General features: G+C 42.7%; 1 protein-coding gene across 2 annotated transcripts in view; it reads right to left on the reverse strand.

The window, feature by feature from the left end:
* Positions 1-414: 414 nt before the first annotated feature.
* The window catches only part of RPRD1B (regulation of nuclear pre-mRNA domain containing 1B), a 54,722-nt gene continuing 41,210 nt past the window's right edge, over positions 415-13,926 (reverse strand). For both annotated transcript variants that reach the window (XM_060078923.1, XM_060078922.1), the window contains one exon: positions 415-1,263. In XM_060078923.1, coding sequence (XP_059934906.1) covers positions 1,114-1,263 — 150 coding nt within the window. In that variant the 3' untranslated portion in view covers positions 415-1,113. The remainder of the gene's footprint in view (positions 1,264-13,926) is intronic.

Below are 13,926 nucleotides of genomic sequence, written 5' to 3' on the forward strand. Positions count from 1 at the left end.
AATTAATATCCCTCACTTTCCCCCTTCCCGAGATGAGCTATTCAGTAACATCGGACACAAAGTACTCCTCCTCCTAGGGGCACAAGGACACGTGCAGTGGTGTGAACCGAAGGACAGACAAGCATGCACAGAGTGTCATATTTGCAGGGGAGATTTTCAAGTTTAGTCACCATGCTGTGGACATGTGCCCACGCAGTGAATTAAATGTTAGTGTGTGCCCGACTCCCCAAAAGAAAGGGTCAAAGCAGCACCCACGCAGAGCCCAGACTCCCAGAATGCCTTTATAGCTTTGGGGGCCCACAGTGCCATTTCTAACAACCGCCTTCACAACCAACTGGGGCAAAGATCATGTTTCTAGGAACGCGCTGACAGTGGGTGGCACCCTTGATAAGTGCAGCCTGGGAAGGTCGTTGGATAGGAACCCTAAAGCAAATAACTTATTTTTAATTCATGCTTGTGATCCCTGTTAGTCGTTCTCTGAACTATGACTTGATGGCCCAGATCAGCTTTGAATGTTATTGCTAGATCCTCTAGTCTGCTCACAAATGCACCTAACCATTGACTACGCATTGCTAGAAGTCACACTAAGGGAGGATCCGAGATTTGGCAAACTCTTTATGGCAAAGCTGCTCAACAGTTGTGCCTCCAGTCTCTGGGGTGGATGGCAGTCAGGAAAGCCAACTACTCCAGAACTGAGTCCCTCAGTGGAAGTTCAAGTGAACTTGAACAAGCCCAACTCAGAAAGGAGAAGCTGCTTTCATGACACAATGCTGTCGTGAGAGACAAGATTCTTCTACACATGATTTTCATAACTTCTTGGGTGTAAAGAGAGAGCTAAGAATGGAAAACCAACAGGGGCATGGAAACGTGAAGTGAGTTTGTATGCTTTCCAAATATAAATCTAAACTGGATTCCATTCGCCACTGTCCTCAGTTGTGCTCAACAGGAGAGGCTGGAGAGGAGAATCAGACCCTGCGGTTCTTTCTTGAGGCTGGGGGGGGGGGGGGCGAGCAGAAAGAGGGATAGAACCAGGGGCTACTAGGTTATTTCCAACCATGACTTGCCCTCTTCTTTCTGCTGGTACAGATGGGAGTCTGGGGCATGACACCTGCCTTAGTCAGTTGAAAACAGGTCACCAGCAGAGGGCAGGGGGGCCAAGCCCCCTGTGACGTTGGGCAGCAACGAGAGGTCTGGCAAGCTCTGAATATGGGACTTGAGTTCCTTGCGGACCTGGGTTACCCGAGCAAGCTTCTGTTTATATTCCTAAGGAGACAAAGAGAACACAATGCAGTTAAGTCTGTGTGTGCTGATGGTCAGGTTTAAAGAGCAGATACAGATACTCTCACCTTCTTGCTCTGTGTGCTCCTCACCAGACAGCCCCTCCCCCATTCAGCTAAACATTCATTCAAACTCTCAAAAGGCAAAACTTTAAATAAAAAAAGGAAAGCTCAAGAGTTCAATACTGGCAACAGTGAATGAAATGGTATTCAACTAAGCACTTGCGATTTGGAAGTAAAAAGTGATGTTTTGTATTTGCGGTGTCTTTGGTTCTTATCTATTTCAGAATACTTTAAAAAATAAAATAAAGCCTAAGCTTTACAATCATTTTGAAAACTCCACCTAGACATGGCTAGGAAAACCACTATAAAGCTATATTTTGTGTGTTAAACTTAGATTAACCCAGAGTTATTATCTTCGTAGACAAGGACTACAGAAGCCTAAAATTCCCACTGCCACTGCCTGTGTCCAGGACTTCCTTGTTCCACACCTGAGAAGTGCAGCAAGGCCCAGCTGACGCCTTCTAGTAGACTCCCCTGAACAGACTTATCTTCCAGAAGCCCAGCTTTCAAGTCACTCCTCTGAGACAGGGAAGCATGGCACGGCACTATCTCCATGACTGCTCCCAGCAGCAAGGTCTTCTTACAACTTCCCAACCCCCCATGCACATGCCAGAGCTTGCACAGGCCGTTTGTTCAGGATTCCCCTCAAGCCCGAAGGGATCTCTTTCTTCTCCTGGTCCTGGCAAAGTCCTGACTCCACTCCTTCGCCTACTTGCTGAGTCCCACTCCTCTAGAAAAATCTTTCCTCCTTATCCAAGACATTGGTCCCCATCTCCACTGGCCTTCCTGTGCACTGCGCCCCTAACAGACTGCTCTTAGGTACTCTCTCCATACATACAAGACTTCTATGTTCCCCTAAAATATGACTCCCCTGATGACAGGAACTGAATATACTATTTTCTTTCCTCAGCTCCCAGCTAAAAGGTCTTCTTGGTAAATCTGTATGGAGTAACAACTCTGGGCCATGTGAGATCTGTGGTTTACAACCCCTTTGGGGCTTGACTTTTTCCCTCTAACTGTGTCACCCTCCTTGGTGTTTCTGCAAAGATAAGGAGGTTCCTGAGGCTGGGCCCTTGGTGACTAAAGCGTCTCCTGCAGGAAGGTAACAGAAAGCACTGGGCTGAGACGCAAAGCCCTGGGTTTAGTTCTGGCTCTTTTAGTTTCTGTGTGACTGTGGACGTGTTCCCTCCTTTCCTTCATCCTTCTTTATCTGAAAACTGAAGGAACTGGACCACCCATAAGGTTTTTCTTCAAGTTCCAGATTCCTTCATGCCAGACACCTATGCACACTTAGAGAGGCAAAGGGTTTGAGGGCATAAGCTTAAGCACTCCTAGGAAGAGTGATAAGACAGGAAAAGGGTTAAATGAAGAACACTTACTTTGAGTTGTAAAGACAAATCCCAAGCAAGGAGTGGAAGAGGGGAATGGGGAAATGGGCAGGGAGGCTCCACCCCTACATGACTGGTGGTGGTCAGCCTTCCACCTGAAATGAGAGCTGCTCACACAAGCCATCAAACGAACAGACAAGGGACAGGTTAAGAAAGTAAGCTCTCCTGGCACCCCCTTTTTTACCTTCGTAGACTTAATACAACTAAAATAATGACTTACGTTAATTATTGTTAGTGACTCCTCCATCAAACTAGTAAGCGTCGGGAGGCTAGGACCAGACCTATATGCTTCACCCAGCGTCCACCACGCCGAGCAGTGCCCTCTCAACAGTAGGTGTCTACATAGCTGCCCAATGAATTTACAATATATAAGAGATAATATCATGCACAAGCACACCACATAAAGTAATCACCTTTCATTCTTGAAACTGAAAACTACTTTCAAATCTGAGGACCTAAAACGTGAAGGTTCTCTGTCCTTCCCTCCACAAATAGTTTTCTTCTTTGGTTTCACAGACTTCACAGGAAATTAATAGAGAAGACCAATTCTCTATTACTGGGCGTGGATTCATTTATTTAACTTCTCCTGAATTCTAGGTACAGAAAAGGTGAAAGAGTTACTGAATAGTTACCCCTTGCTCCCTGCCCAAATCCTCTGACCAAAGCTGACAAATGGAAGCCACCTCAACTCAGAGCCATCCAGTCTTGGTAGCTACAGAGCACTTCAGGTGAAGGAATTCCTCAAGAACAGTTTGAAAATCACTGAGTCTCTAGTGAGCTGACCTGAGATCAGAATCCAAGGGTCCTCACTCTTGCGTAATCCTTAGACTAATTGAGCAAGTCCGCCTGAAGGCAAAAGGAAAGGTGGCTGGGACTTCCCTGGCGGTCCAGTGGGAAGACTCTTGCGCTCCCAATGCAGGGGGCCTGGGTTTGATCCCTGGTTGGGGAACTAGATCCCGCACGCATGCTGCAACTAAGAAGTCCACGTGCTGCAACTAAGACCTGGTGCAGCCTAAATAAATAAATAATAAATAAATATTTTTTAAAAAAGGAAAGGTGATTGATCTGATAACACCCCCACACTACCTTAAGTTCAAATAACTCTCTTCAAAGGCAATCTTAAAAAAAAAATCCCATTTATTCCTGTTTAGGTGAGTGGAGAGGTATCTCATCATGCTTAGGCTGCTATTATATTCTAGATATCACCACAGAAACTTCATTTTATTAAAAGGAAGTATGTTCCGTATTAAAGTCCTCTCTTCAGGCCACTCTGAAAGTGGATGGATCATGCCCATACCTCCTTGTGCCATGGGCATTTCTTCTCGTTCTCTTCCCATAGGGATTTCTATTTTAAGAGCAGTTGCATGAGCCTAGGAGGAGGGCATCACTAGAGAAAGGATGAAAGTGGGATTCACTGAAAAGGATTAAAAAACATAGAGTTGCAAGATACACGGTTAATATATAAAAGTCAATTGCTTTCCTATATATACCAGCGATGAACTAGTGGAATTTGAAATTAAAACCCAATACCTTTACATTAGCCCCAAAACAATGAAATACCTAAGTATAAATCTAACAAAATATGTATAAGATTTATAGGAGGAAAATTACAAAATTCTGATGACTGAACACAGAAGTAAATAAATGGAGAGATATTCCACGTTCATGGATAGGAATATTCAATACTATTAGGATGTCTGTTCTTCCCAACTTGATCTACAGATCCAAGGAAATCCCAACAAAACCACAGCAAGTTATTTTGTAGATACAGACAAACTAATTCTGAAGTTTATATGGTGAGGCAAAAGATTGTGAATAGCCAACACAATGTTAAAAAAGAAGAAAAAAGTTAGAAACTACCTGACTCTAAGACTGACTTTAAGCTGCGGTAATCCACACAACGCAATACTGGCATAAGAATAAACAAACAGATCAATGCAACAGAAGAGAGAGCCCAGAAATAGACCCATATAATCAACTGATCTTTGACAAAGGAGCAAAGGCAATACAGTGGAGTAAAGATAGTATTTTCAACAACTGGACATCCACATGCAAAAAACCAGATCTAGACACAAATCTTACATCCTTTACAAAAATTAACTCAAAATGAATCAGAGACCTAGAGATAAAACACAAGACTATAAAACTCCTAGAAGATAACACAGAAGAAAAGCTAAATGGTCTTTGGTTTGGTGATGACTTTTTATGTACGACACCAATGGCATGATCCATGGAAGAACTGACAAGCTGGACTTCATTGAAATGAAAATTTTCAACTCTGCCAAAGACGGTCAAGAAAACGAAAAGACAAGCCAGAGACTGGGAGAAAATGTTTGTGAAAGACGTCACATGTCATCAGGGACATGCAAATTAAAACACTGTTGAGACACCACCCCACACCTATTAGAATAGCCAAAGCACAGAACACCGACAACACCACATGTTGGTTAGGATGTGGAGCAAGAGGAACTCTCAAATACATTGCTGGCTGGGAATGCAAAATGGTACAGCCACTTTGGAAGACAATTTGGTGGCTTCTTACAAAACTAAACATACTCTTACCATATGATCCAGCAATCATGCTTGTCGGTATTTACCCAAAGGAGATGAGTATCTATGCCCACACAAATACCTGCATGCGAATGTTCATAAGAGCCTTATTCCTAACTTCCGAAAGTTGGAATCAACCAAGATGTCCTTAAGTAGGTGAATGGATAAATAAACTTTGGTACATCCAAACAACAGCATATTATTCAGCACTAAAAAGAAACGAGCTATCAAGCCATGAAAAGACATGGAGAAACCTTAAATGCATATCATTTAGTGCAAGAAGCCAATCTGAAAAGGCTAACTACTGTATGAATCCAACTATATGACATTCTGGAAAAGGCAAAATCATGGAGACAAAGGTTGGAGGGAAGTAGGGAGGGATGAACAGGTGGAGCAGAGATGATTTTTAGGGTAGTGAAAATACCGTAATGATAAATTATACATTTGTCCAAACCCACAGAATGTACAACACCATGTGAACCCTAATGTAAACTACTGACTTTAGGTGATTATTAGTGTGTCAGTGTAGGTTCATCAACAGTAACAAATGTACCACACCTGGAGAATGTTGATAGTTGGGAGACTATACATATCTGGGGATAGGGAGTATGTGGAAAATCTTTGTACCTTCGTCTTAATTTTGCTGTGAAACTAAAACTGTTCTAAAAAACAGCCTTCAAAAAAAATGACCAATGGGACAAGAGGTCAAAATGTATCAGCAAGAGTGACTAGATATATATACTCTAAATATCTAAATACAGGTAAAGACTTCTTTTAAAACTGTTAAAACAGGGACTTCCCCGGTGGCCCCTGTGAAGAATCTGCCAGTCAGGTCACGGCACTCCCTTGATAGCTGCCTTTCCAGTTATTCTCTTAGGTTCTGGACGGGCAAAGGAAACAGACCTCAGGAGAATCCAAGAATCTTTTTTCTCAAACTGCTAGCCTGCCTTCTGACAACTGTGGTCCACAAGCTCTGCTGCTACAAGGTTCCAAACCATGCCCTCGGCAACTCCTGTGCTCAGCAGAAATCCAGGCTTCGTTTCATGATACCATGAAAACCAACTTCAAAGTGATGAGACCTATTCAAGTTCTTTTGACTCATTAAGTGTGCTGCATCCCACGGTCTCTCTTTAGCACACCAAGTACCATTCAGACAAATGATGTGGCAAGGTGGTCACGTGCTCCTTGTTTAAAATACCTTACACTTGTAACAGAGGACTTGGTCTTTAATCTACGGCTCATGCTCCCCTGCCTGGTACAGGAATTCGAGAGATCAAGCCCTGCACCATTTACACTGGCACATGACACCGCTGCACCACTCCTGCTCATCAGTCTTCTCTCCCTACCAGCTAATTCACCTCACCCACACTTCACACGGCTCTTTTTCATACTCTTGTCTTCAGACACTTGCCTCTTCCTCCACTACCTACCTTAAGCAAGAAAAGACGAGGCAAACCCAGGCAGCTGTTGCTTTTTCTTCCCTGCTCATGCATAATTTATACTGGGGTGGTGGCAGAGGTGATGGGTTGAGCTGAATCCTCCATTCTGCTACAGGCACCTACTGCAGCAAACCCCACGCCACCCTAGAGAGGCCATGGGGAGCCATGAAACAGGCAAGAGTTCCACCAGATTTGCTGCTACGGCTGCCCTGTTTCAGGATCCTTGAGGAGAGGAGGTGGAGGGGAAAGCAGGCACCTGTGAGGAATTGCCTGGGTTTATCTGACTGCCAAGAAATGTTTAAAACATAGAAGGTAAAGGCCCAACGCGTATTTCTAAGATAATGCCGAGGATTTATGGTCCTGACAAAGCTCTGGAATCTTGCCTCACAGACTTCAAACCAGAGGGAGAAAATGTGTCCAACATCCCCCTGCCTCCTATGGATCCAGCTGACTCTGTGGGAACACAGTCCAGCATGAAGTACCAAGACAACTGGCTGAAGGAAGCAAGGCTGACACATTCTTTGCCTTTTTTGGTTAGAGCGGTCAGCCAAATCTGACACGCTGCAGATGAGCTTGGGGATAAGATGGTTAGAAATGACAGGGCCCGACATCACAGTCACCTTTCGACAGGAATTTCACTTTCAAAACAAAATTAGAAGCATCTCCTCTAGCAACTCATGTAAGAAATACCGATCAAATGTAAACACTGTCAAACCTACTTTTTTCTTGCTAAGAAGTATTTACATAAGAAATATTATGTTAGAAATAACACCACAGGCAGGGGCTTGATTTGATAAGATTTCCAGTAACAAGACTCATGTGTTCCTTTATCTTGCCCTGTTGTGCTATAGGACATACGGTATATAAAAATCACCCACTGCTTGGCTACTCCCAATTAAGAATCATAAAGGGTTATTATGCATGAAGAAGTTTATGAAGGGCCCTGTTCAGAGAACGGCTTCAAAGTCAAAGAACGGCTTCATCGCATGAAGGGTAAAGAGAGCCAGGCAGAAAGGGGAAGCTGATCCTCACCCTAAGATTACTTAACGTGCCCACTCAGCCCCCTCGTCCTGCCAGGAGGCTCACCTCTTGCCACTAAGGCTCACAGGATCTACACGTAGAAGTCACAGCTTCTACTTAAACCCCAATTAGTTAATTAATTTCTCTTTCTTTCATTCATTTTTTTTAAGGGAAAATACAACCTAGAGATCTTTGGACTGAAAATAAGAATGCTGTTTTAAATTTTTCTTCAAGGATCTACACGGGAACGTTGAAAACCCATCACTGACTTGCACCTCTCTCTCACCCAGCTCCATGCTCCATATGACTTAGTGGCAGCGGAGACATCTCAAAATGATACATTCTGGGATGTCACAGCAGGGCTGGAGCTGCTGAATAAGATGCAAGATACAGGGAAAAGAGGAAGCCGTGGCTCCGATCCCAGTATTCAGGGCCTTGCAGCTCCATTACTAAAATCAGTAATAAAGGTATTGTTGGGGCTCAGAATGGGCTGCCCCAAAATATGCCACCATGGCATATCGATTATTTCGAACTGACGCTGCTTAAGAAGCCACTAATATAAGGGGGGAAAAAAAAAAAGACTCTGACCCTCCTCTGTCTCCCTGAAAAGCAGGAAATAAATCCCTCACGTGAAAGGTTCGCTCTCTGCATCTAGAGGTAGAAGGAAACACTTACTGTCAGAGACAAGGAATTCAGCGCTGAGAAGAAGCCTCTATAAACAAACCTTGTTACTTTACTTCTTTAATTTACTACCCCAAGCTTAAACTCTGTTTAGAGTCTTTTCTAATTAGGCACCCAAAGCCTAAGCTTCTTGGTGCTGTCAATTCCTCACAAATTTATTGTTTGTCTAAAAAGTATAAAAGCTGCCTTCTCTGGCTACTTCTTAGGTCCCATTTTTATGAGATTTCCATGCACATGATTAAAATTTGTTTCTTTTTCTCCTCTTAATCTGCCTTCTGTCCATTTTATTCTTAGTCCAGCCACAAAAGCTCAAGAGAGGCAGAGGAGGAAATCCCTCACCCCCACCCCCTTCCAACAGAACACACGAAGTACTTCCCAGAAGGGAAAATGACAAAATGACCACAATTAGGGGTATTCTCAGAGCAATCCAACCAGCCACTGGAGGAACCAAGTGGGAACAGGCTTCTTAAACCTGAAATCATACCACAAAGTGTTTTCAGGGTATTTCCTTCTCCCCAGAGGACCCTCTACACAAAAGGTTTAAGGGAGCTTCTACTATCACAACAAAACCCCCCTTCTGATAGGGAATTGCAAAAGCAAGGGAAGAAGAATGAAAAGTCACTGTATACACATAACTAAACTAATAAAAAATGAAACTAACAAAAATAAAATCAATTTTAGGACTGGGCAAATTTTCAAACCTTAATGTAATCATAAAGCTAAAATTTACAATTTAACAGATGTCCATAAAAGTGCTTTAAAAAGAGACTTACTTAAAAATGACCTGGGTCCTTCAAAAATGCTTACACCACTTATGCAATGGACCCCTCATACAAAACCAGATAAAACCAAAATACTACTGTACAGGAAGAATTATTTATAATTAATTCTTTTTTAAAAAGTTAACCTTCAAATATGCAAGTTTTATGCAAATAAAGCCCCCACAAACTGACTTCCTTAATGACTATTTTAATAAAGAACCAGGTTATTGATGCTGTGCAAGCATCAAAGGTGCCAACTTTTCACCTGTTTCTCCTTTTGAGCCTAATACTGTTGGAGTCAAGCATTCCTAGAAGGCAGATGAGAAGCAAAGGGCAGAAAGGAAAAGGACATTTTTCACACAAAATAATTTTAAGCAATGCTTATTATAATTTTAAGTGCTATACGGTCTGCCTGAAGCAGGCTAGCCTGTAGGTTATTGCACAGTATCTGGATACAGCTCTCTCTCTAAGCAATAAAAAAACATCAATTCCTTCCCATTAGCAAAAAAAGGAAGAAAATGCATTTCCTAGCTCCTCCAAAAGACTGAGGGTATATCACACTCCCACTGGAGGGAGGTCTCTGTGGTAGAACAGAAAAAACTCAGAGTCAGAAAATCCAAGGTTCAGATCCTACCCTACCTCTTGTCTGTGGTATGACATGTGACTTTACCTTGCTGGGCTTAGCATCCTCCTAAGATGGGAATGGAAATAATGCCTATATTCTGGGGTGATGCTGAGTTCTGAATGAGACCAAGCACTTGTTAAACTGTTCCATGTCAATGAGCAGATCTGAGAGGGGAAAAGAACAATCACTCTTCCCATGTTTATTATTTTATAAGTAATATTTAATCTTCCTGATTTATATGTTAAAGTTGTACAGAATTGAAGAAAAAGAGAATTATTAATGGGATACAAAATCCTTCCTCCCACAAACCATTTGAGTATGACCTGAAATTTTAGCACATTTACTAGAAGCTGGCTTGAGAAAATGAAAAGGCCCATGACCTCCAAGACGAGGGGAAAACAGTCACAGAATGTTTAATTAGGTGGCACCACAGTCCAACCCTATCAATCTAAAAGCTGAGCGAGAAAAAGAATTTGTCTCAGGAGTAAAGCCTAGATCTCGTAGGAATGTCCTCAGCCAGAAGGAGTCCCCGTTGAAGATATCCTCTGACCGCACCTGGAGATAAACCGAACTGCAACCGTCTGTGCCACCTGAGGTCAGACGCTGAGCCAAGCAGCAGGATAGGGTTGGGGATGAAAGAATGACAATACAGCCAGGATTTTATGATCTGGTCAGAGAATCACCAAATAATCCCTAAACAGAATGACAAACTATGTGGTGCTCTAAAGGAAAATGATAGGGAGCTACGACAGTATATATGGGGGGTGGCAGCGGGGAGAGACCTGGCTTTATGGGGTGGAGATGGGGTTTCCGGGAAATACTGTTTGACTTGGGATATAAACGATGAATGGGGATCAACCAGGTAAGGGTAACCAGTGGGAAGTAAAGGAGGGAGAGAGTGTTCTAGGCTGAGGGAATAGCACATATGAAGCCAGAGACAAAAGAAGGCCAGCACAGACAAAATGCAATGGAACACGGCAAGAGATATGGCTGATGAGATCAGCAGGGGCCAAGTCCTGGGGTGGGGTAGGGGGACGGCCACATGCGAGGATTTGGGCCTATATTCTAGGAGCAATGGGAAGCCATTTAAATGTTTGAGCAGAGAATGACATGCCCAGAGCTGCATGCTGAAAACATCACAGGGTGCCATGCAAAAGAATGGATCACAGGGCATAAGAACAAATGCAGATGGATCAGTAACCAGGCTGCTGCAAGAGACCAGGTGAGATATGGTGACAGCCTGAACTAAGGTGGTGGAGGTGGAAAAAGAGATGAAGAGAAGGGGGACAAATTCAAGAAAACCTGAGGAGACAAAGATCACAATGGCTTGGTGACTACTCCTATGTGGAAGACAGGCGACAGGAGGTTGTCTGGCAGAGGTGCAGCACAGGAGCTGAGGGAGAGACTGGGACATGAGGAGGGTGAAATGACTGGCGTGGGAGGCAGGAAAAACAGGGAGAGAAACACTGCATGAGGTCCAGTGTCTGGTTTTGATGAATGGCAATGCTCTTCTCCAAGAGAGGGGAAGAGGAGGAAAGGAAAGGTTGGAAGGGAAGAGATGGTATGTTTTGACCATATTAAGTAAGAAGTGTCTGTGGAAATAAGATAAATGGGCCTTAAGTACAAGGAAGGGTCTAGGTAAAGATTGAGATTTAAGCCATCAGCACAAAGGTGGTAGCTGAAGCCACTTTATGTCACTCAAGGAAAAGGTCTGGAATAAGAAAAAAGCTAGGGCCTCCCTGGTGGCGCAAGTGGTTGAGAGTCCGCCTGCCGATGCAGGGGATACGGGTTCGTGCCCCGGTCCGGGAGGATCCCATATGCCGCAGAGCGGCTGGGCCCGTGAGCCATGGCCGCTGAGCCTGCGCGTCCGGAGCCTGTGCTCCGCAATGGGAGAGGCCACAACAGTGAGAGGCCCGCATACCACAAAAAAAAAAAAGAAAAAAGCTAAAGGAAAACCCATATCTACAGGGCAAGGATGGAGAAAAGCTGATTAAAGGACAAAAGTCCTAGAACCAGCAGAAGGTGGGATACAGAAACCAGAAAAGGAAAACACATAAAAATTATTAAACAGTATAAAATGCTATAGAGAGGGCCAAAAACAGAAAAGGAGATGAGAGACAGAGACTGAAAAGTATCTTTTGGCTTTTGAGATTACACCACTGGTGGAAGATTCTAAGGACAGTAGTGGAGATACGCCTGCTAAGCTGCAATGGGGTAAGCAGAGGCAGCAAGGAGAGACACGAACTTACAACGGGATAGTGGTAGTGGTGCAGGGGTGTGATTGTGTGAATGTGATTTAAACAAAATATTAGAGAGGCAAAGCATGCTACACGTGCTGAGAAGGACCCCTTCAGCCAGCCTACTGGAGACTTCTTCCACAGAAAGGAAAATAACTTGGCCCTAAAGATCCTGTGGGATAAAGAAAGGCAAACACTAACAACTTAGGTTAGACAAGTATTGGAAACTGTTTGCCCCAGGTGAGGGTAAAATTGGTATTTTATAAATGAAAAGCCATGCCAAAGACAAGAGGCTGCAAAGACCACTGGCCTCAGTAGAGAAAGTCAGAACAGAAAGAGCCTGGAATGGGCACTTTAGGTCCTCATCACTAAATCCTAACTGGGGCAAACGGTATCTTTCTGGGAATAACTCCTAGTGAGTTTATGTCCCACGGAGCAGAAACACTATGGGCAAAATAAAAGGACTCGGAAAAGCACCAAATACATCATACCAGACATCATGAAGAAAAAGTGGGGTGTGTCTATATATAATCACTAGCCAAACCCCAAGAATGCTTAGAAGGCTGCTGGCAAATTTTTGCTGAGTTGAAATTTGCCAAGTTACTCTGCTTAAAATTCTCAAAGTACCTAATGACTGGAAGAAGCAAGAGAGTGGTCCACACTTTTTCCTAAAGATGCTGAAAGAACCTGAGTAAGGAAGAGAACAAATAAGGAGGCTGGCAGAGTCATAATGACATCTGGCTGGTACCATCACTTCTTTACATGAAGCATGCTGTATGTACCTCAGGGACTTTGTAAAGCTTTCAGGTTGACTCATTATAAGCATGCACAGTTTTGCCCTAATCACGGAAAAAGACTCTTTCTGACCTTACTGCAAGCCCTACATTTTATAAGGAAAAACAAAGTCAGAGATATAACTTAGAAGATTGCAGAGTATGCCACAATCCCATTTTACTTTCTTCAAAAATCACAACTTGAAGTGGGAGTAGAAGGCCCACCTTAACAGGAGTAGGAACATTCATAAAGACTAAAATACATCTTTGCTCAAAATAACATGTACCCATTGGGTCAAACAGACACCTAGACACAAGAGCTCAAGTTTCTGTAATCTGAACTCTGCTTTCAAAGTTATGCTCACTCAAGTCAATACTATAATGAGAAGTAATTGCTATTTTCCCACAGCCGTTTCACATGTAAACAGATAAAACCTAGAAGAGAGCCCTATTTGTCTAATTAAACTATTCAATGTTCATTCCTTCATAAAACAAAGATTAATCCTTAACTTGTGGATATATATACACATATTATACATATATATCTTCTATCTGTCTGTCTATAAAAGCTCAATAAAGTTCTAGACTGCCTAAGATGCTTTGAAAAATATCAAGAACACTTAAGACAGAAATGCCTACTGGTGGCAAAGACCTTGAAATGCATATGACCTGCAGGGTACTTAGAGACAAGCAGACATCTGCACACATACAGAATCAATTTTTAGAAATTTATAGGAAGGAAATAATCTAGACTAAAAGTTAGCCCAAAGTGGGGGGGGGGGGGGGGAGAAACAGTACAATAAAAATAATCATTGAATATCCAACCACAGATATTCAAGCAGCCATTTAAAATGTTTATAAAGTTTTTGTCAAGAAGGGAAAATGATCACATAAAAGTTTTAAAAAGCATGACATTATGATTATTTTAATTTTAAAACAGGAGGAAAAAATAAAAGAAATATACCAAAACTAAAAGTAGCTATCTCTGGGTCGTGAGATTACGATTTTTTTTATACTTAATTTTTCTACGTTTCCTATGATGTGCTTCCTTTATAATCAGAAAAAAAGAAAAGAGAAAGAACTGAATATTAGTTGAATAAGAATGAATGTTT

The sequence above is a fragment of the Mesoplodon densirostris genome, chromosome 16, assembly GCF_025265405.1.
Source record: "Mesoplodon densirostris isolate mMesDen1 chromosome 16, mMesDen1 primary haplotype, whole genome shotgun sequence".
Classification (NCBI taxonomy): Eukaryota; Metazoa; Chordata; class Mammalia; order Artiodactyla; family Ziphiidae; genus Mesoplodon; species Mesoplodon densirostris.